At 40.2% G+C, this 24,360-nt stretch overlaps 1 protein-coding gene across 2 annotated transcripts in view; it reads right to left on the reverse strand.

Annotated features, from left to right (window-relative positions):
- The window catches only part of LARGE1 (LARGE xylosyl- and glucuronyltransferase 1), a 612,082-nt gene that overhangs the window by 303,092 nt on the left and 284,630 nt on the right, over nucleotides 1-24,360 (reverse strand). For both annotated transcript variants that reach the window (XM_001366359.3, XM_056798822.1), the window contains one exon: nucleotides 12,300-12,601. In XM_001366359.3, coding sequence (XP_001366396.1) covers nucleotides 12,300-12,601 — 302 coding nt within the window. The remainder of the gene's footprint in view (nucleotides 1-12,299; nucleotides 12,602-24,360) is intronic.

Here is a 24,360-nt window from a genome sequence, read left to right on the forward strand (position 1 = left end):
TGAACAAGCAGTTTTCAGATAAAGAAATTAAAGTTATCAATAATCATATGAAATTTTTTCTAAATCATTCTTAATTAGAAAAGCAAATTAAAATAATTCCACCTTAAGACAAATACCACCTCATACCTATTAGGGTGGCGAACATGACAGTAAAGGAAAATGATAAATGTTAAAAGGGATATGGCAAAATATTGACTCATTACTGCATTTCTGTTGGAGTTGTGAACAGATCTAACCATTCTGGAAGGCTATTTGGACTGATGTCCAAAGGGCTATAAAAAATGTGCATACCCTTTGATTTAGTAGTGACACATTTATGTTTGTATCACAAAGAAATAAAATAAATAGAACTCAGGAAAAAATATGCTCCCCCCCCCCCCCCCGCAAAACACACAACCACAAACCTGATATAACATATCTCAACAGAACTGGAAACTTGGTACTCCCACAAAAAGTCAATAATTAAGTCTATTGATCTGGCTGCTAAAATTTAATTAACTAATTAATTAAAATGAATAAGCAAAGGAGAAAGAATCCAACTATTGAGAGCTTTTATGAGGACAGAGAAAACCTCATCTCAAACCCAGAGAACAGTGAAAAGCTCCTTTAATAACAACAACAACAAAATACAATAAATGGCCACAAACTCAAAAAGTTTTGGAAGAGCTTAGAAAAGACCTCAAAATCCAAATTAGAGATAATAAAGAAAAGTTAGGAAAAAACAAGAAATTCAAGAAAATAAAGAAAATTATGGAAAAAGATCACCCAAAAGGCAAGAGTTCCAGAATCTCACAGAAGAAAATAATGTATTAAGAATTAGAACTGGACAAGGGGAAGCTAATGATTTCCTAAGGTAAAAAGAGATAGTATAGCAAAAACAAAAGAATGAAATAGAAGAAAATGAAATACCTTATCACAAAAATAACTTACATGGGGGAAAAAAAACAAGGAGAGACAACATAAAAATAGCTAGACTCCCAGAAAATTACAATATAGAAAAAGAGTCTATATCAAGCTCCAAGAACTGGAAAAACACTGATGCCTATTGATGGCATAGGGAATAGTCTAAAAAATTGTGATAAATGAACATGATGGAATATCACTGTGTGGTAAGAAATGATGAATATAAACTATGTCCAAAGGGCTATAAAACTGTACATACCCTTTGATCTTATAATACCACTACTAGATCTGTATCCCAAATAGATCATAAGAGGGAATGGCCCTAACGGTACAAAAATATTTATAGCAGCTCTTTTTGTGGTGACAAAGAATTGGAAATCAAGGGGTTGTCCATCTCCTGGGGAATGGCTGAACAAATTGTGGTATAGGCTGGAGCTGGAATACTATTGTGTTATAAGAAATGATAAGCAGTATTATTTCAGATAAAGCTTGAAAGACCTACATGAACTAATGCAGAGTGAAATAAGCAGAACCAGGAGAATATTATACACAGTAACAGTAATATTATACAATGATCAACTGTGAAAGACTTTGCTACTCTCAGCAAATGATCCAGGGCAATTATGCAGAACTTAGGACAAAGAACTTAAGACTTATCAACCTCTACAGAAAGAACTATTGGAGTCAGAATGCAGATGAAAACAAACTATTTCTCACATTAGTTTATTCTTTTGGAGTTTTGGTTTTATATAAGTATTCTCTTACAACAATAACCAATATGGAAGTTTTATATGATGGATAACCCAGATCAAATTGCTCACTACCTCCAAGAGGGGGAAGAGAAAGGAGAGGAGACAATTTGTATCTAATAACTTCAGAAAATGTGTTGCTGAAAATTATCATATGTAACTGGGAAAATAATACATATTCTAAAAAAGAAATGATGACTATAATGAAACAGAGAAGCATAAGAAAACAAAAACTGATGCAAATTGAAGGCAGTAGAACCAAGAAGACAACATTCAAAATGACTACAATGTTGTAAATAGAAAGAACAATATCAAGACAACCAAAACTAAATATCATGAAGTTGTAACAACTAAGGTTGGCCCCAACTAAATGAGATGAGAAAAGATCAACCCTTACTTCTTTGCAGAGGTAAGAGAATAAGTATATAATATGTGGAATAATGTATGCAGTCAGGTTTTCTTTGATGTGTTGTTTAATTTTGATGAATAGGACCTTTCTTGCAGAATTCTATGAAGGATAAGTTCCTTGGAGGGAGAAAAGGGAGGAATCTATAGGAATATAGATGTTGTGAAAACAAAAGATACTGATAAATTTTTTTTTGGAAAGAGGAAATTTGTCCCTTCAAAGGAAAGGGAAAGCTGCCCAAAACTCTCTGTTCTCAGGACCAAATTTTCTGCCAATTCTTCTTCTATCCACAGAGGACAAAATTAAATTGAAAATCTGGATACTTGGGTTCCAGTTCTGGCTGAATTACTAGCTGGCTGTGTGACCTCTAAAATTCCACTTAACTCCTGATTTGGCTTCAGTTTTCTCAAGTGAGGCAGTTAGGACACAAGATTTCATGTAGTTTATGGACACATGAGCCTGTGGTATCGAGATAAATTTAAGCCCTGAGTGGGAGAGGATTGTAGGGGTGGGAATAAACAACAAAAGCTTTATAAAACTTTAGGCGCTGCAGAATGCAGCCCCCTCCCCCCCTAACAATGATCCTAAAAGGCAGGTGGTGAGAGCATTTTATCCCCTAATTATGCAAATGAAGAAGTCCAAATGTGGAAGGATGAAGTTTCTTGCCTACTTATAGACTAAGTCAGTCCTGGAGGTAAAACTCATAAGATTATAGAATAATATGTTAAGAACTGAAAAAGTCATCTCATCCAAACTTCTCGTTTTACAGGTGAGGAAGCTGAGGTCTAGTGATGTTCAGAAATGTTCCCAAGGTCATATAGTGATACTTGGGAATTTTTTTGACTCCAAATCCAGCATACTTTCCAATGAATCTCATTGCTTTTTAAAATTCAATCCTGTTCTCCTGATGCCACAAGTCATTTAGCATTCCTTCTGCTAATGAATGTCCAATCTTCTCAAATCATCTCCCTGACAGTAAATGTACAAAGAGGGTATGGTGTTATTAGTATGGAGAACTCCTGTTGTGCAAACTCCCTTCACCAATAGATTTCAGCTTGTTTATGACTCAGTAGATAATTCTTAGGGTTATTAACGGAAGGCACTAGGAATGCTTTCATCTTGGAGAAGAGGGGCCTGAAGAAAGGCATTATTGCTGCCTTTAGATATTTAAAAGATTGTCATGTGGAAGAAAGGGACTTGTTACATTTAGCCCCCATGGAAGAATCCAGAAAAATGGATAGAAATTGCAAAGAAGTCAATTTAGTTCTGGTGTTAATGAGGACTGGCTGCCAATCAGAGCTATCCTACACTAGAAATGATTACCTGGAGAGATGGTGGGCTCCCCTTCTTAGAAAAATTCAAGCACTTATGAGATAGGCTATAATAGGGGCAGTTAGTAGCATGGTGGGTAGAACACCAAGCCTGGGATTGGGAGGACCTCGGTTCGAATCTGGCCTCTGACACTTCCTAGCTGCGTCCCTGGGCAAGTCTCTTAACCTTAATTGCCTAACTCTTAGGCTTCTTTGCCTTGGAATCAATACTTAGTATTGGTTCTTAAAAAAAAGGCAAGGGCTTAAAGAAAGACTGGGTATATTAGAGACCCCTTTCAGGAATGAGTTGAGCAAGATGGCTACGGATGTCCCTTCCAGCTCTCAATTCTGGGAGTTTCCTTAGAGAAATATTGAGGTTAAAGGCTTCTCTGGGGTCACACAATTGACTAAGGTTCAGAGGTAGGAATCTGAATCCAGATATCCCTCACTACAAGCCGAGCAGGCTCTCCATTATTCTTCATCATCCTAAGCAGCTCCCTAATAACAGCTTCAAATAATTTAAATACAAAGGGAAAATGGCAGCTGATGATAGCAGTGGGGTGTATAAAATAAGCAGGAGGCAAATCCCACTCCTTTTACTGAATAACCACGTGAATTCCTTGAAGAAGGAGGAAAAAATCAAAAAAGCTATTCTGTTATCAAAATAGTGTGTGGTTAGTTAGAGGCATGGGGGACACAGTGAGAGTTTTCCTGTTTTATATTAGCATCGCCTCCAGCACGAGGCCAAACCCTACTGAGCAAACAAATTTATTGGTAAAAGATATTATAATCTGGAAGGCAATTTAAATCAACTGAACAGCTTTTAAAAGAAGCTAGAGCTTAGGTTCGCTGGAGAACTGATTACTCCTCAGACAGGCTTTTGATGCTGCCACTGGCTCCTTTTGGACCAGCCGAAGGATATTAACCCAACCCAAGCTCACTAAAGAGGGCCACTCTGGGGTCACCCAGAAAGATGGGCTTTGATTCAGGTGAAGTAGCAGGGCCAGAGGAGAGAAAGGAGGAAAAAAGCCATAGTGGAGAGGAATAGGCTCCTGACCATCGTCGAGCTTGCACTGGGAATCATCTTTTCTGAAATGGAAAGGAGTCATGAGACCACATCCATGAAGGACTAGAGATAGGGGATGGGTGTGAATGGGGAGCTCACAGAAACACTGGAGTCAGGAGATGTGGGTTCGAATCCCAGCTTGGACAAAAATTGTATGAATCCGGGCAAGTCCCTTAATCCTGGCCATCTTCAGTTTGGCCACCTGTAAAATGGGGCAAGCAGTATTTCATTCACTTAGCAGTTTGGGGTGGAATGGAAAAGGGTTGTAACCAAAGCCTCTGATGAAATTCTGAGAGCTCAACAGAAATGTGGTCTGTCATGGCATCCAACAAAAATGCCAAAACAACATCAAGAAAAAAGTATTCATTAGTTTCCCCCCTCAAAAAACAACCCTGAAGCTTATCACTCTATACATCACCTTGGAAAGGAATGGAGAAAGAAAAGTTGAGGGAGAAAGTTGAGAGAACTGTTTTTTTTAATTTCTACTTTAAATCTCACTAAGCTAGGTGGCTCAGTGGATTAACAACCAGGTCAAGAGATGGGATGTCCCAGGTTCAAATCTGGCCTTAGATCCTTCCTAGCTGGGTGACCGTAGGCAAGTCACTTGACCACCATTGCATAGCCCTTACCACCCTGGAACCAATATATAGTATTTATTCTAAGATGGAAGGTTAAGGGTTAAAAAAAAAAGCCTTACTTTCCATCTTAGTAACAACTCTAAGACAGAAGGGTTAGGACTAGGCAGATGGGGTTAATTGACTTGCCCAGGGTCACACACCTAGGAAGTGAAATATCTAATTGCTGATGGAAACTTTTTTGAATCTAAATTTCCTCATATAAAATGAGAAGCATATGGGGGCACCTGGGTGGACTGAGAGCCAGGCCTAGAGATGGGAGGTCCTGGGTTCAAATCTGATCTCAGACACTTCCCAGCTGTGTGACCCTGGGCAAGTCACATAACTCCCATTGACCTGGCCCTGACTGCTCTTCTGCCTTGGAGCCAATACACAGAATTGATTCCAAGATGGAAGGTAAGGGTTTAAAAAATAAATATAATAATATAATAAAATAATATAAAAAATAAAATGAGAAGCATAGACTTGGCTTTCATTAAAGGCTCTTTACAGCTTTTTCTAGCTGAAACTCTTAAAGCTTTTTCTCAAATGCAAGACTGTATGGGACAGCTGGGTGGCTCAGTGGATAGTCAGGCCTGGAGAAGGGAGGCCCTGGGCTCAAATTCAGCCTCAGACCCTTGCTAGCTATGTGGCCCTGGGCAAGTCACACCCCAGTGCCTAGTCCTGACTGCTCTTCTGCCTTGTAAGCAATAATCAGTATCCATTCTAAGATAGAAGGTAATGATTTAGGGGGAAAAAGACTCTTCCCCTACCTTTCTAAACAGAGCATATTGAGATAATTTTGTGCAGTAGGAACAGCTCTGCAGTCAGAGAGGATGGATTCAAATCCTGATACTTCTTGTGAGATCTTGGCCAACTCAGATAATTTTCCTGGGCCTCAGTTTCCTCATCTTTAAGATAAAAGGGTAGAAACAGATGCACTTTAAATCCCTTCCATCTCAATGGTCATAAGGCTAAGCACTATAGCTGTATGAGCCTATTGGGATAAAATATTTAACAGTTTTGATGACAGAATCATTGCTCAAAACACCCCACTATAATAACTGACATTTACATGAGGCCTTTACACTTACAAAGTCCTTGGTAGATACATTAGATCATCTTAGCCTCCATCAGCCCTAAGAGGTGGGTACTAGATTCTCCCCCTTTTACAGATAAGGAAACTGAGGTACACGGAGTTGCCTGGGAAAGTCCTGTTTCTCCCCTTGCACAATGTCACCAGCCAGCTGTACTTCTTGAGCTCTTCTATCTGCTTTGTACAGTTTCTTGTTTCCATTCCTCACTGTTAGATGGTGTCAGCTGATTTGTTTCCTCTTTCTTCAAACAAACTGTCTTTTTCTGTTTTCTTTTAATTATACCCCCTAATGCCCACATCTCAAGTGGAGCTTTGGGTGGGTGGGAGCCACTCTGACTCAGAAACTCTGGGAGTGGGGAGGAAGAATCCCCACTGGGGAGAGTGCCACTCTGTTGGCAGCTTTTCCCTGACACCCACTCCTAAGTGATAGAAGGGCTGAGGCTGCCTGCTCTTGAGAGAGGGCAGAGGAATACCAGAAGCTTAGCCCAGCCCTGAGCAGCCATGTCTGAGCACACCATACTCGTCCTGCACTTGGCATTCCGGCTCTTGTCCTACCTGGTTTCCACCTACCTTTCCACCATCATTAGCAACTGCTCTTCCACCTGAAATCTTAGTTCCTGCCATGCTGGCTTCATGGGTCCCACGACACAAGGTCCCACCTCCAAAGCTTTTGTTCACATAGTTTCCCCACCAGACCTCAAATATCCTCTTCTTTTCTCCGTCTATCCAGAGCCTACCATAGTAGGAATACTGACTCTGTGTGCAAATCCTGACCGACTCTCAGCTTTAGGAGCTCTGCCTCTTTGGGCAAACTAACTCATCTTTCTGAGCCTCTTTGTCCGTATCTGTAAAGTGAGGCCAATGTAACTTTCTCTTCTGAAAAGGACACTTTCTAAATCTGAAGGAACCCCATGAATGTGACATAATATTATTAATACCCAGTTTTCAACGTTTGGTTCAAATCCCCCCTGCCCTGATAATACTGCTGAATCCAATCTCATTCAATCTATCTGTCATTTAACTACATGCAACCTTACAGTCTATCTCTCTTGGTTTTTGTCTGTCTCTCGGCTTCTCTCTGTCTCCATGCCTATCTGTCTGTCTCTCTGTATTTATGTCTATCCCACTCTCCTTCCTCCTTGAATTTAAAAAGAAAAAAAAATCATAATATTTCTTAATTCATCCTGTGTAAACCTCAAAATTTCTTTGAGTCATGATTGATTTTAGAATTGATACAATGGAGATACTTGGAATCAATCTCCACCCTATTCAGTCCTAACAGGATTGAGTAAGGGCTGCAGCCTAGATCAAAATTTAATTATTCCAATCTCTACCCTACTCAGGTTAACAGGATTTAGAAAGGGCTGTAGCAAAGGAGCAAAGATTTAATCATTTGAAAATATGACCTTCAACAGACATGTGCAAAGCCTCTGGGCGGTCCTGGGTTAAGCTAGAGCCTCCATTGGCACAGGGAAATTGATGGACAGGTGATTGGTAGATGTGAGGACCGAGGGGAGGCAACTTGGAGGGTTTCCTTAAAGATAGGGGGTCTGAAGACTCGAGAGGTGGTTGAGAAGTTGGTCGGTGTGGTTTAAGCTAGATTCTAAATCAATTCTAAAATCAATCATGACTCAAAGAAATTCCTGTTCTATGCTTAAGCATAGGTCAAAGTCCTTTCCATTGTTCAGCGAAAGGTTTCTGTCCTAAAGTAATCTTAAGAAGGGAAGAGAAGGAACCTCCCATGCCATTGGGGTTCCCATTCCAATAGACTATCAGTAAGAAATTTTCCAAGTATGAAATATCCCAATGGTGAAATTTCCAACATTTATAAGTCTAAGGAATTTTGAGGTTTACACCTGGGACATCATCTTATCTCCCCAAAGCTTGACATCAGGAATCTTTTCCCTCTATTCAAATTCAAATCCTTCCTCTTCTTTTTATTCAAAATCTAACAGCAGACATTGACTGCCTGGCATGTTCTGGGCACTGAGCTCGGCACATGGGAAAGAAAGATGAAAGTAAAAAACATGAAAACTGCCCTGCCCTCAAGGCATTTCCTCTCCATCAAGGAGGTCTATTTAACACGGAAGCAGATTTAAAAGTAGACAATAATTTGCAGGCAGTGACAGGACTAGTGACGAGGAGGATAGGCAGAGGACAGGACAAGAAGTAGATAAACAGTTTTACAAAAGGGAGGAGAGGGAGGGCATTTTAATCATGGGGGAACAAGTCATGCAAAGGCGCAGAGATTGGAGAGTTTGGGGGACAACTTCAACATGGAGTGCCAAAAGGAAGTAATGTGAAAAAAGACCAGGAAAAAAATAAGACATTGGAAGCAGACCTTGAGGGTAATAATAGTAATATGTGCAAAAATATGTATGTATATACATAGATACACACACACACACACACACACAAAGTGCTTTAAAGTTCGCAAAGTACTTTGCAAGTATCATCTCATTTTGTCTTCATACCAACCAGAGGAACTATTATCCCCCTTTTATAGATGAAGAAACTGAGGCATTCAGTTTAAGTGAATATCCCAGGGCCACAGAGCTAGTAAATGTTGGACGTCACATTTGAACTCATCTTCTTGATTCCAGGGCTAATGTTCTCTCCATCACACCACCTAACCTTCTGCCTTTAAATGTGAAGACTTAATGTTTTATCATTGATGGAATGGTAAGCCAATGAAGACAGCTAAAGAGGAGAGTTGCATGGCTGTTGCTCCGTTTTAGGAAGACGGTTTGGTGACCCTGTGGCCAGGAAGGGCTAGCAATAGAGAATCCCATCAAGCAGCTTCTTGTACCTTCCTCTTCATCATGCTCTCTGATCCATGGACACTGGCCTCTTGGCTGGTCCACAAACTCCATCTCTCAGTTCCAGATGTTTTCTCCACCTATCCCTGGTGTCTGTAACAATCTCCCTCCTCCTCTCTGCCTACCAACCTCCCTGGCTTTCTTTAAGTCCCCCTTCTAAAGAAAGTCTTTCCCAATCCTCCTTAATTCTATACCTTTTCTCTGTTCTTTATTTCCTATTTATCCTCTATAGAGCTTGTTTATTTATTTGTCTACATGTCCTCATCCCCATTAGATTGTGAGCTCCTCGAGAGCAGGGTCTGTTGTTTGTCTCCTGGTGTATCCTAGAGCTTAGCACAGTGGTAAACTGATACATAGTAGGTACTTAGTAAATACTCGATGATTGACTGAATGACTGATTTAGCAGGAGAGTAGCTGAGAGTGCTGAAAGCTTGAACTAGGGTGAGGCTTTCTGAATGAAGAAAAAGGAGGCATGTAAGAGATTCTGAGAACAATGAATCCCCAAGACTTGGGAATGGACAAGCTGTGGGGGTAAATGAGAGGGGAGAATAAAAGACAACACTTAACCTGCAAATCTGGGTGGCTGGACAGATGCTGGTATCCTCCAAAGAGAGGAGGAAATTTGGAAAAGGATGGGATTTCAGGATGTGGTAGGGGGGAAGGGATAACGCATTTCTTTTTCTTTTTTAAACGCTTTTATCTTAGTATCGTTTCTAAGTCAGAAGAGTGGCAAGCGCTAGGAAATTGGGTTTAAATGACTTGTCCCATGTCACACAGCTAAGCAAGTGTCTGAGGCAGAATTTGAACCCAAATCCTCATAACTCTAGGCCTGACACTCTAGCCACTGTGCTACCTGGATACCCCTGAGATAATGAAATTTATTTTGGAAAGGTTATGTTAGACAGGACATCCAGATGTGTGTGTGTGTTGGGCAACTGGGGACATTGGGTTTAGATGTTTGGATGCATAGATTTCAGGGTCCTCTAATGACATCCATGGAAGCTAATGAAATTACAAAGAAAAAAAAGTATATAGAGAAGAGAGCTCAGGACAGAATCTCAGAGTACATCGATAATTAGGAGATTAGTATAATGTGCTACTCTTGTAAGAAATGATTGGTTAACATTTATGTCTCAAATTGGATGTTAATTAGAAACATCAGTGAGCCCTGGTCAGTTGCTGTCCTTCGTACTAAAGGAGAACCAAAGTGATATCACTAGTGTTGTCTTTTGGCTGGAACATGAATTGGATTTATGGGAGGCAGAGTTGCACTAAGTCACTGGCCTCACTCTCTCTTCCAGAGTCATCCAAGTCCAGTGGCAAGGCACAAGCCAAGATGACTGGGGATGTCTGCAGATGTAGTGGATCCTATTGTAGTGTGGGATACCCAGGCTAGACCTTGTCTTGGGCCACCTGCCAGAAATGATTTTGTTTTTAGGAGATGGAGAGAAATAGGTCAGGAAATAGTGCCACTGAGAGAGAGTCAGAAGAAAGGGGATGTTGTGCAAGTCTCTTATCCATGATTATTCTTTTACCATGAAACGAACATAAAGGAAGGACCTCAGATTTGAAGGGGGTTCCCAAAGCCAAAAAGTTTAAGTCAGTGATGAAAAAGAGACTTCCATACACTATTCTTGACTGGTGGCCATCAGATGTCTATTAATAATCTCTAATAATAATTAATAATTAATAGTAGAGGAGAGGCCACCACCCACACCACTTTCAGAAAACTCTAAGCATTAGAATGCTTTTTCTTACACCAAATATAAATTGGCCATTTAGCAATAGTATAAGCACTAAATTAAAAGCATCATTAGAGGGGCAGCTAAATGGCTCAGTGGATTTAAGTCAGGTCTAGCAACAGGTGGTACTGGGTTCAAATCTGAACTCAGACACTTCCTAGCTATGTGACTCTGGAAAGGTCACTTAATGCCAATTGCACCTAGGCCTTACCATCCTTCTACCTTGGAAACAGTACTGAGCATTGATTCCAAGATGGAAGGTAAGGGTTTCTAAAGCATCATTGTAATCTGTCCAGAAAGTCTAGGATTAAGTCTGTTGGTATAATAAAAAGATCACTGGATATGGAGTCAAGACCTGGATTCAAATGTGTCATTCAGGTTGAGGCATTTGAATTCTTTGGGCCCCAGTTTCCTCATAGATGAAATGAGTGGTTTGTAGTTGTGGGCTTTTAAGTTTCCTTCCAACTCCAAATTTATGATTTTATGATCTCCACAGTGGAGACCTGTGAGGAAAAGAATAAGGGAGTGAAGGATCTTGATATAATGGGGGTAGAGTATGCTATAGCCACACAAGAATTCAAGTGGCCAAAAATTCATTTAAAATCATATTAGGATAGGGAATTCCATAATCATTTTCTCTGCAACTTAAGTCTCAAGAGAGTTGTCTAAAAATACTAAAAAATTAAATGACTTGCCAAGTGACCTATAGCCAAGATGTACCCAATGTAAGATCTGAACACAGATTTTTCTAGCTCAGAGGCCAACTCTCTTTCTACCATGACACAGTGTCTACATCCATAAAATGATGTGGAGTGGGATGGGATTGGATTAGATGAGTTCTAAAGTCTGCTTTAGCTCTACAGGCATAACTCATAGGGAATTTAGAAGCCTAGCACAGGAGGAAAGTAATCTCCAGAGAGTCATCTTCCAAGAGAACTGACCAAAGGCCAGAAGACCCGGATTCTAGTCCTTCCTTTGACTGAATCATCATGTAACTTTGAGCATTATTTTTCTGGGCCTTAGTTTTCTCATAAGCACACTGTCCAGAGAAGGAATAAAATAAACAGACTGACAGATAGAGAAGCACATAAATAGATGAATAAATGAAAATAATTTTTAAATTTAGAATAAATGAATGAATAGAAAGATATATATGAAAAGACAGACTGAGGACAGATAGATAGATAGATAGACAGATAGATAGATAGATAGATAGATAGATAGATAGATAGATAGATAGATGGACAGATAGATGGGCAGATGGGCAGACAGATAGAAGGATAGATAGATAGATAGATAGATAGATAGATAGATAGATAGATAGATAGACAGACAGAAAGACAGAAAGATAGACAGACATACAGATAGACGGACAGATAGTCAGATGGATGGATGGATGGATAGAAGGACAGAGAGACAGGCAGACAGACAGACAGATAGAAAGATAGATAAGTAGAGATAGATAGATAGATAGATAGACAGAGAGCTAGACAGACATAAAGACAGCAGATAGATAGATAAGCATCTTTTGAATTGAAATATTTTCTGAAGATTCTTTCTTTTCTGATATTCTATATTTCTGAACTCTCTTTACCTCACACTTCTCCACCGCTGGTTGCTGCCCACATTCAGAGCTGTTGCCAGCCACGATGCCAGCCCTGAGGTTCTCACTGTCACCTGTCCCCTCCTCCATGGAATAGGTTTTGGAGTGGTTGCCTCGGCGGTGGGATGGGTTCCGGCTTTGGGCCAGGCTAAGCTGCTTGCGGAGGACCCGGTTCTCCTCTTCCACCTCTCGCATGCGCACCTCCAGACTTTCTCGCTCGCGCTGACTTGAGGCTGTGTACCGTGGGCTGTGGGGCTGGGACTCAAGTGGAGACAGTGACACGGGCTTCCCATCTGCAGTTGAAATAGACAGAGGAAGTGTTAATGCACACATATTCACACAGAGGCACACATGCACAACTCTCCTCCCTTTCCTAACATCCATTAGGACCCAGCAAGGCTCATTTTATGTTCAAGTTTTAACTGAAAGCAGATGGAAACTTAGTCAGAAATGAACAGAACCAGATTGAACTGGGAGCAGAGTTAAGGACAGAAGGATTTACTAGGGTGATAAAAATTAATATGCTGTTCAGAAAAGGCAATCATGAAGCCATCTTCCCTAATCAAATCTATTGTTTTCCCTCCTTCATATATTTGGAATGTTTCAAGACAAAACGTTCCATCAAGTCAATGACCCAATTCAGCACACACTCTCACACACACACATACACATACGCACACACACAAACACACACAAATACACACACACTCACAGAAACCTCATTTCTTAGAAGAATGAATGCATTGAAGGATGGAAATATTTGAAAAAAATTGTACTCATCTTCTAAGGCCATAGTTATCACATATCATTTTTATAACCAGAAAGATTCCCCTCCTTCTTCAAGGAATTCAAATGCCACCTGGTATGGTCAAAAGACGATGTGCTATAGGGAAAGAACCTGGATTTTGCCCCTTAATGACCTATGTGACCTTGAAGAAGATATGTATACTCAGTGGATCTCAATTTCTTCATCTGTAAAATGATGGAGTTGTAGTAGATGATCTCTGAGTCGCTTCAAGCTCTAAATCTGTATTCCTTGTGCAAGCCATTTAAATCCCCCATGCCTCAGTTGTAGCAGTCCACCCCTAGCTATGGGCAAGGGAAACAGTTAGTATGTACAGAGTGGCTTAGAAGAGAGCATGCTCAGTCTTGCGCATGGCTAGGAAAGCCTCTGACCCTTGACCCCAGCTTCCCCCAGTTGAGGAGGGAAAACAGGTTTCTTTGTGCTCACCTGGCTAAGATAAACCACACCTATACCTTGTCGTTAACCAATGATAATCATCCCTATGTATTGGGTATATTTGCATATCAAAGCGATTAAAAGGGAGCCACAGCAATCTCCGCCTCTCTTGGATCTCAGCTCTCTCTGATGCATGTCCTTGCTGGAGCTTGGCCTCTGGCCAAACTCCATCTTTAATTCCTTTCCTTCTCTATCTCTCTCACCTGGGACCTGGCCTTCAGTCAGGCACTTTCTTTTCTCTATCATGTCTCTGACCTGTGTGGTATTAAATTTGGATCACTGGATGGGATTAGCCTTTCGGAAAGAGGTCCAGACTGATCGGGGTTCTGCTGTGGCTCCATTATAATTAATAAGGCTGGTTTCTGACTCATTTCTGCCATCTCATATCTCTAACTTGGCTCCCTCACGCCCTTCACAGTATACAAATCTTCTATCCTTTTTCTATCTTCCTACCTTGTGGCTTCTCGCGGGTTCAAGAAGCCTCATCAGTTTCCCCATCTATAAAACTAAGAAGCAAGAAGGGGAGAAGACATGTATTTGGATTAAGTGACTACTAAGGTCTGTTTTCTTCCTACCTTTGTGACCTTGGGCAAGTTATTTCAATTCCTTGGACCTTAGTTTCCTCCTTTGTCAAATGGGGGTGGAAGATTGACTTAGTTCTCAATCTATGATCAGACAGGACCTCATCCAGGAAGGCTTTCCTGATTCCCCTGCTAAAATCAATAATCCATTAATTCTATATACTATGTTTATAGTAGCAATATAAGTATAAAACTGAGAAAAGTCCCTTTCTCATAAAACTTATATTCTACTGATTGGGATAAGAAGTGATGAATTTGGGGGGAGCTAGGTGGCCCAATGGATTGAGTGCCAGGTCTGGAGATAGGAAGTCCTGGGTTCAAGTCTAGTCTCAAATACTTCCTAGCTGTGCAACTCTAGGCAAGTCACTTAACCCCCATTGCCTAAATCTTGCTGCTTTTCTGCCTCTGGACCAATACACAATATTGATTCGAAGATGGAAAATTAGGGTTTTTGTTTTTTAAAAGTGATGAATCTTTCCCTGAAGGTTTACTTTCTATGTCTGATCTCAACCAACAAACAAACATTAAGCACCCACCATATACATAGTAATGGGCTGGATATTGGAGGAGACACAAAGCCTGCTGGCAGCTGTCACAAAGTCCTTCTATAATGATCAGGGCATTGGTAAGTGTTCATAATGATTGTTAATAATATCAGTTCACAATCATACAATCCATTAAGCAATATCTCACTTACATAGAGAGATTGTATGTTCTTTGAGGGTGGCAAATGGGGCTCAATGATTTTCCTATGGCTAATAGTACCCCACAGATAGCTGCCACCAAATAAATGTGCAAGGTAGATATTAACAAAGTTTCTCCTCTGGAAATGTTAAAATTGTAGAGGATTCCTTGACGTATGGGACCATATGAGCTATTTATCTCAGTGATTCCAATTATAAAAAAAAAAGGTAAGTTTCTTGAGGGTAGAGACTGTTTCCTTTTTTTCTACATCCTGAGGACTTGGCTCAGTTCCATGCATAGAGTAGGCAGTTAACAAACTTGCTGAATTTAGTTATTACTTTCAGAAGAGTTCTAAAAGAAGAAAACATATACTCCCCCAAAGCACCATGGAGTAGACGGTCCTGAGCAGAATCCACATGGAAGTGGGATTTCCTCTAGGTGTTGCAGCCCTTCAGACACTTCTGTTTGCAAATGACATTGGACTGGTTGAATCAAGCCCTTCTTGATGAGATTCGTAATTACTCAAAAGCCATCTGTTTAACCATCCATATAGTTTAAAACAAACAGATGACAAATGCCTACTGCCCAGATGATTACATATAGTTGGCCAAGCAGCCCACTGAGTTGGTGCCTTCATACATATGTCTTGGGCAGGAAATGCAGATGAACAAGCAACTCAGCCCAGAATTGAGAAGCAAGAACATAGGTGAAACTGCATTTGGGAAATTATAGAGCATTTTCAAAGATCTCAGGCTGCTTCTTCACACTCATAGAAGGGGCATTCTTCATCCACTTGTTCTTTATTGTGTAGATAGTTAAGCTATCTTTTTTGAATGGTTGTTTATTTCATCTAGAAGCACTGCAAGGTTCTGGAGTTTTATGAAAATATGTCATGTATGTATGTACATTTTATTCCAGAAATATTTAAACATATGCACATGAATGAATGAAAAATCATTAAACATCCCACTGTGGGTCAAACACTGTACTAAACATTATAGATATAAATACAAGCAGTAAAAGTCTTGTCCTCAAAGATTTTATACTTTAATAAGATAACTCATGAGGGAAAGAGGAAGGGAGGAAGTAAGGAAAGGTATTATAAGGTTTGGATATACCAGGTAATTAATAAGAGGGCATATTTCCAGACATGCTAAATGGAAAATTCACCTATCAAAGCCTGGGGTTGCAGGGGAAGCAATTTGTTTCAGTAGGAAGGGGGCAGAGTACTGGCAAAACAGTTTGCATATATGCCTTTAATATATGTACACTGGCTTAAACATTGAGAAAGGGGAAAAAAAAGGGGTGGGGGTGAGGAATGAACCAATCTTGTCCAAGTCACAGCAGGCAGCCAAATGGACAACCAAACAGAACTCAATCATTGGGATGCATATCTTGTATAGACTTTAAGCTCTTTGAGGGCAGGGCTTGCATCTCCGTCACCTAGCCCTATGCCTGGGACATAACATGTACGTAATGATCCGTGCGAGTCTCACTGATTAACAGATCCTGAAAAAGACTGCAGACTGGGGCTAGACACAAGAGGGGGAGAATGTGAGCTCCTCGAGGGCAGGGAGAGTTTTTGCTTTCCTTTATGTCCCCAGCACTTAGCAAAATTCCTGACATAAAGGACTCATTTAATAAACCCTTGGTGGTTGACTTGACTTGAGCAGATGGGCTGCATATAGGAAACTAGTTATCCTCTCACATCAAACTTGCCTTGGAAACCAAGGCTAATTGTTTAAAGACTGCGATACTCCTGGTGCATTATATGGTCATGATTAATTTCCAAAGGCAGAAGAGTTTCCAAAAAATTAAACACAATAACCACTCACACAGCAAATGGTCAAATAAAAGACTACAATGAAGAATCAAAGTAAAGGACAGCTCTGAAGAAAGTAGGACTGACACAGTGGACGAAAAGCTTCACGAGGGCACACGCTCTTTGCTTTGCTCTCAGCCTCTAGTACAAAAGGCTCTCACCCAAATGGAATTAATTAAAATCCCCTGAATGCCATATCATTGAAAAGAAGCCAAGTAGACCTGGAAGAGACATAAAACTGCTACTTTACTTAGTTATTACAGAAGCAGACAACCAGCCTTCCTCTGTAGCTGACATTTCCTGAGTGGCTTCAAAAATAAACATACCTTGCTAGAGGTTTTTATTCTTCTACCCTCCTGGCAAAGAATAGCCCTTATTCCCGGAGTCACAGTTTTTTGCTTCATGCATGGGCCCTGCTGGGTTGCCAAACTGTCCAAGGAGAGTTTCCCTGGGGTTCATAAAGCTTCCGGATCAAAGCCTGAAATAAAACCCACACTGAAGATTTCACCTTCTGGTACCAGACGGCACGGGCCTCTGCTCGGAGCTTCTGATCTATCTTTGGGTCTTAACAAGTTGGGTCCCATTTTTCTCTTAATCAACTTGGGGTTAAATGCTGATCCCCCTAGTCTTTGTCTATCAAAGCAATAGACAGGTCTTATTGAATCCCATTGCCTGGGGACCACAAATCAGAGAATACAGCCGGGGAAATTAGAGGACGTGATGAATCTGTCTAGCAACGTGTACACTGTCCCATGATAAGCAAATCAGAGGCTGTTTCCCTGGCTTTGGGGTACTTACTCAATGTACAAAAAAAAATCCCATTTCTAGATTGTTAAAAATAGGATGTACCTGTCTTTGGCAGCTAAGTGACACAATACCTAAGATTATCTTCCTGAATTCAAAACTGGCCTCTGACATTATTAGCTGTGTGATGCTGAACAAGTCACTTAACCACTCTCTGCCTCAGTTTCCTAATCTATAAAACAGAGATAATAATAGGACTTAGTGATGGTTGGAGTGAGAGTTTCTATAAATGTCCATCAGCCTCATGGATATCCTCAGAAGTCATGGGTAGGATTGAGCTTCCCAAATAACAAGAATGGCTCCAAGAACTAACTCACAGAATATGAACTTCATAAGGAGAAGAAGAAGAAGAGGAAAAAGAAAGAAAAAGGATGAAAAGAAGAGGAAAAAAACAAGGAAGGAGAAGGAAGTTGAAGGAGAAAGAAGAGGATGATAAGCATAAAATTAATCATTTGTTTGCCCCAGTTTCCTCAAATGTAAAATGGGGATGATAGCACCCTCCTTACAGAGTTGTGAAGATCAAATGAGATAATGTTTATAAAGTACTGACTACAGTGCCTGGCACATAGTAGAAACTCAATAAATGCTTTTTTTCTTTCCTTTCTGGATGGTGAATATATCTTACCACTAAAAGGAAAAGGTTGGATTGAACTTGTTTTGTAAAATGATTTTTCGTGTTATCTTTTGTTTTTACACCACTTAAATTTCCCACTGAATCCCACTTTTCACCCCATCTCAAAGAATCATCACTTTTAATAAATTTAAAAGAAAAAAAGTTGAATAAAAACAAGTGTATATATAAAAAAAACTTCAGTAGTGTATTCATTTCTCCACAATGAACGACCCCTGCGTCTGCAAAAAAAGTGAGTGGAAGTATCTTCTCATAACTCTTCTTTATAGGCAGACTTGGTCATAATTATTTTATAGCATTGGATGAAATGACTTTTAAGGTTCCTTCCAGATCTAGCAAATGATGATTCTATGAATCCTGGAATTCTAAGTGCCAGCCACGTCTCTCCATCTCTCCCCGGGTCTTCTCATTACCTCTCATTGCATGGTGCTTTCTACTTGGAAACATAAAGTCTATTTATATCCAAAGGCATGTTCCTGGCACCCACTGATCCACAGTTCACCCACTTTGAGTTTAAAATGTCAAACAAGACATTATTCAAATTCTCAGGTGACAACACTTTCCCTCTCCTCAACAACACACACATACAAAGACACCACCACAAACATGAAGTTATCGTCAGATTCTAAGCCCTGAAACCACTTGAGATGAATGTTCAGAATTAAGAATCAAAACATCTTATGATTCCGAACAAAAAGGGTAAATTGGAAATCAGCCTCTGTATAGTCGAGTGACAGAGATGAGGGACTTGTCATCCAAAACGCCCTAAATGCTGATCTGAATCAATTCATGCTCATTTGAATATCTCTGGATCTTTGAGGAATTAGAATCCTCTGGGACAGAGCCAGTGAAAATGAATAGAACTAGGGAACCAATCTCAAAGAGACAAAGTCTGGGGAACAAGAGATGTCTGTGCTATCTCAGAGCGAGGTAAGGATGTCAGGGGCTGCAAAAGGTCAATTTCCACCTGGGTAAAGATGGGGAGAAATCTGAATTCTGAGTTGAAGTAAACTGAAAAGCCAGGTCAAGTGGAGGGTAGAAATGGAAGAGGTTAGGAAAGGCAGGAAAATCTATTTCAGGCAAAGGGATGAGGAGGCAAGATGAGAGAACTGGTCAGGTTGGGTTAACCTGCCTTTTTTTTTTCCTGCCAAATCTGTTTCCCCAGTGCTGAGGTCCTTTTATGGTAGATATCTATATTCCTCAGCCCTGTCCTTTGTGGTCTGGTCATCAAGGTCACTGGAAGGATTTATCCTTCTCCATGGTAACTCCATAGCACCCAGAAGATGGAACCCCCACCCCCATGCCCATACTGCCCCCCACTCAGTCACAATTATTAAGCACTTTCTATGTGCCAGGCACCATGTTAAACTCTGGGGATACAAAGAAAGGTAAATATAGTCTGTGTTCTCCTATTCTAATGGAAAAGATGACATACGAGATATAAATAGATGAGATGAGAGGTAATGTCTCAAAGGGTAAGAGAGTGCATTATCCATATAACAGCTCCCTACCTGGAGCCCCTTCTGTCTTTGTTCCTGTCATCTCCATGTCTGAAGTAGACTGGAAGTCATGGTCAAGGGTTGCATGACTGTTGGTCAGTGTTATTGCTGAGGGGATTCCTGCCCAAGTCCATTCTCTGGTGAGTCTGAGTCCTATCTACCACCTTCTATGGCAGAACACTTGGAGATCAGTAACCCATAAGACTGGGTATGTCTTAATTTAACTACAAGACTTTTGAGGTCCCTTCCATATCTGAGGCTCATGGAGACTCAAGAATTATGGACAAAAATTTTGGGTCATCAATAACAATCCTGCTCCATTCCAAGGAAGTGTGAGATAGTAGATAAGCGTATTTAAAGTCAGGAAGACCGGAGTTAGAAATCCACCTCCTGTTTGTTTACCAGCTATGTAATTCACTTTGCCCCTCCTAGACTAAGTTTCTTCATCTGTAAAATGCAGATAATATCTGGAGTACCTTCCTAACTAGTTAGTTGTACAACTCAAATGATATCCTTAACTCAAAATATGTATTAAATGCATTCTGAGACTTTAAGGAGTCCTATAAATGGCTGAAGCTATGGATGCTGATAATGACTTTGATGTTTGATATGACACCTCCTGGTCATTCAGTTGGGCAAGTCCCTTTATCTTTCTGAGTTTCAGTTTCTTCTGTAAATATGATAGATAAGGACTAGTTGACCTCTGATGTGCTTTTCCCTTTATATCCAAAAACCTCTGTTCTTGGGCAAAATTTGGCAAAGAAATTCCCCTACCAATGGAGTTCAGCAATTGAAAAAAAATATTTATGATTATTTGGAGTTTTTTGGGGGCATTCAGAAGTGAAGGAATTTGCACAGGGTCACACAGCCAAGATGGGTCAGAGGCAGGACTTGAACTCGGGTTTTTCTTGGGCAAAGGTTTACTCTTAGCCAACTCTGTCATGTTTTGTGTTCAATGGGATGAAGATGGAGTCCATGGTCACTGTGGCAATAGAGAGAGTAGTAACCACTTCTACTTCTACTACTACTACTACTACTACTACTACTACCACCACCACCACCACCACCACTACTACTACCACCTCTACAATGATCCTTTTCAAAAATGAAGGCTAAGGAATAACGTTCTAAATTGACTAATTAAATAAAACTTTAAAAAAACGAAGGCTGAACAACAACTAGTACACCACACTACCACTACCTCCACCACCACTACCACCACCACTTGTCTCTCTTTTTCTTTGCCACCAACTCCCATTACAGAGGTCTTAAACTATAAGGAAAAGAGTAGTATGCCTCTCAAATTGCAAGGGAAAAAGTAGAAGTTTGAGAATGGTGGTCACAGGAATTGAATGGAGCATCTGCCTTCCATTGTAACAGTTACAGTAGGTTAGGCTAAATTAGAATTACATCATATTCTTCTTTTTAAAAAAAGAAAAGAAAAAGTGCTTAATTTTGAAATTGTTTTCTGTGCTTGACAGACATAGTCCTCACACAAAAGGCAGAGTGCATGCAATAAACAAATAAGGTAATATGCTAAGAAAATATTCTTTGTTCATGCTTTCAAGAATTCCTTGTGACTTAAAAAAATCTTTATTTTTTGTCTTAATAACATCTCTAAGATAGAAGGGCAAGGGAAAGGCTAGGTGACTTACCCAGTGTCACAAAGCTAGGAAGTATCTGAGGCCAGATTTGAAGCTAAGTCCTCCCATCTCCAGACTCAGCACTTTATCCACTGTGCTACCTAGCTGCCCCTCTGTGACTTTCTTAGCAAGTAAGTTACAAACCTTCTGGGTCTCAGTTTCCTCAAGTGAAAAATGAGAAGCTTACACTACAAGGCCATGGAGACCCCTTCTATGGTGGAAGTGTCATTTTTCTTGGGCACGGAGGCATGGGCATGACATCATTAGGTGGAGGTAGGGAGAAGAGGTAATTTCAGCCTAGGGAACGATAAAAGGAATATCAAATTCACTGAAATGGAGATACATTCAGAAGGTCATAAATAGTCTTCTGTGACTCCAGTGAAGAGTTAGCTAGCTTCTAGCCTTGCTTTATCAGATGGTGGCCTAAAAGCCTCTAATTTCATCTCCATCTGTCTGAAATTAATATGTGGGATATAATTCTAACCAGCCAGCTCGCTGCCTTTTGGTGGTGACATCAAGAATGAATATTTGATTTGACGAGCTTGTCAAACTGTCATGTCCCTCTGGTGTTGTTCTTTTCCTCTGCTGTGGATGTGATCCAAGAAAATGCCCTTGCCCATTCTCTGGCTCTGTATACTCAAGGATGTCATGTATATGTAGACCTTTGCTGGGATGAATCCAGGAAGATTCTGGCTCTCATGGGTGGGATGGCCAAAATCATTAGGGTAGAAGAAGAAGAGGGAAGAAGAGAAGGGAGAGGAACGGAGGCTGGTTCTTGAATGATTAAATGAATGAATGAATGAGTGAGTGAGTGAGCATTTATTAAGCATTTCACTGTCCCAAGAACTGTGCTAAATAAACACTAGGGACATAATTACAAAAAGCATCAGAGTTCTTACCCTCAAAGAGTTTTTGTTCTAAAATAGAAGATAACATATAAGGGAGGCATTATGACCAGGGATGACTTGATCACAGATGGTGAGTGGAGCCACAGTGATTGGTTGGCATGTTAGTTACAGGAATGCTGGTACTGATTAGATTACTTTTCAAAGACCAAAATGTGGGAAATATATATGTGTCTGCTTGCCTGAGATAGAGATGCGTGGGGGGGAGACAAAGAGATGTAGAGTCATAAACAGAGAGGGAAAAATCAGAGAAAGAGAGAAAAAGAGAAGGGAGGAGAGGAGAAAAAGAAAGAGGGAATGGAAAGGGAGAAAAAAAGGGGGAGAAGAGGAGAGAAAGAAAGAGAGAAAGTGTGTGTATGTGTGTGCGTGAGATGGTAATAGTGGCAGCGTGTGAAACGTTCCAAATAGCATCATGTCACGTGGCCTGAAAAAAAGTTGGGGTGGGTGGGATCTTTAACTATATATGGGAAACTCTCACCTGTCTGAAGCACAAAGTCTAAGGGCAGGAGATGAAGAATCTGGAAGATATGTCATAGAGCCAAGTGGCATGAGAAAGGGATGGTGGGGTGCTACTTGGGGGCGAAAGCAGCTTGACTAGCTATGACAAACTCTCATCCATTTCAATGATTTAAAAAAGAGGACTGGATTAGATCTATAAGAAAACTAAGGTTAAAACCCCAGGTCTGATGCAAGCTACCTGAATGTCACTGCTTTCTCTGTTTCCTTATTTGTAAAAGGAAGAAGTTGGATCTGTGAGGTTCCAGAGAACTCTAGCCTATTATTATCCTAAGCCTTTTTTAGATGCAAAAGTTCTTGCTTTAGGAAATGGCCAGAGAATAAATGGATAAGTAGCTCCCACACACAGGGAGTTAAACATTTTTGGTTAAAGTAAAATTTTTGGAGGAGTGTCACTTGGAATTTCTACACATTAATCCTTTTCTGTAAACTGAAATCAATTAAATGAATGTTAGCATTTCTAACATGACAGTAAATTGGAAACAAGGGTGGCAAGTGAGAACCTGCCAGTCTCTTTGCAAAGACTATGGCCATCCTTTCCTTTCTTATCTCCCACTTTTCCTCTGGCTATTCCTAATAGCCTTTCTCTCATATGCACTAAAGAGACTGGACTCTGCCAACCCTTGTGCATTATAAATTTGTGTACAAGCATATGTGTGTGTATAATATTTGGGCTACCCAACTAGAGGACCATTGAGAAAACTAAATAAGAGAATGTATATAAAGTATTTTGTAAACCTCCTGGTGCTTAATGGCACATAGCCATATCTTATCATGGTCTTAGAGTGATAATGGCTTTTCTAAAGCTATGTAAGAAGAACACAAGTTTTAGAATACTTCACTGAGCTGGAGGGGACTGAGGAGGGGTGATGCTGTCTGGGGATGAGTCTAACTAACGTGAGACATGCTTATCACCAGAATGACCAGAAAAGGATGAATTTCCCAAACCTGAAAGCTCATGAACATACCCTACTATATCTGCTAAGACATAGTAGAGTTTTACCAGTGTTCATGGAAGGAGTCTTCAAATGAAACAATCAAAGACTGCTGAAATACTGACAAATATATGAAAACACACACACACACTTACACATTTCAATAGATTCATAAACGTATTGGTGTTGGCATTTCCTCCTCAACAGTAGAGAGCAATCTTTCCATATTTTCTCATCCTTTGTGATACTAGTCCATTTCTTTCTATAGCCATGGATATATGCAAACATACATAAAGACATACTTATTGATTTTTCAATAAGTATATAGATTTAAAAAGATATGTGATCTATTCAATGTGGATACTCCTTTTAATAATGCAGAGTTCAACTTATCTAATAAACAGCACATCCTACGTGAATCCCCTAAATCATCCCCAGGGAAGAAAAAAAGCACTTACTACCTCTATGACTTTGGTACTTAATTTCTTGGGCCTCAGTTTCCTCTTCTATAAAATAAGGAGATAGTACTAGATGACCTCTATGGTCCCTTACAACTCTAGATCTATGATTTTATGAATCCTCCTGAACTTTAGATTCCTTTGCTGTAAAATGAGGGGGTTAGAGTAGAAGGCCTCTGATTTCTCTTCATTTGTACATCTATAGGCCCCTATGATCCTTTAGGGGCTCAACCACCTATTATGTGGGTCTTGAATTCCCCTTGATTGTTACATGAATCACAATGGAGCACAGGGACTCTTCATCAACTATCCCTCTTTCTCTTCCTAGGTGATG

This window comes from Monodelphis domestica, chromosome 5 (genome assembly GCF_027887165.1).
Source record: "Monodelphis domestica isolate mMonDom1 chromosome 5, mMonDom1.pri, whole genome shotgun sequence".
Taxonomy (NCBI): domain Eukaryota; kingdom Metazoa; phylum Chordata; class Mammalia; order Didelphimorphia; family Didelphidae; genus Monodelphis; species Monodelphis domestica.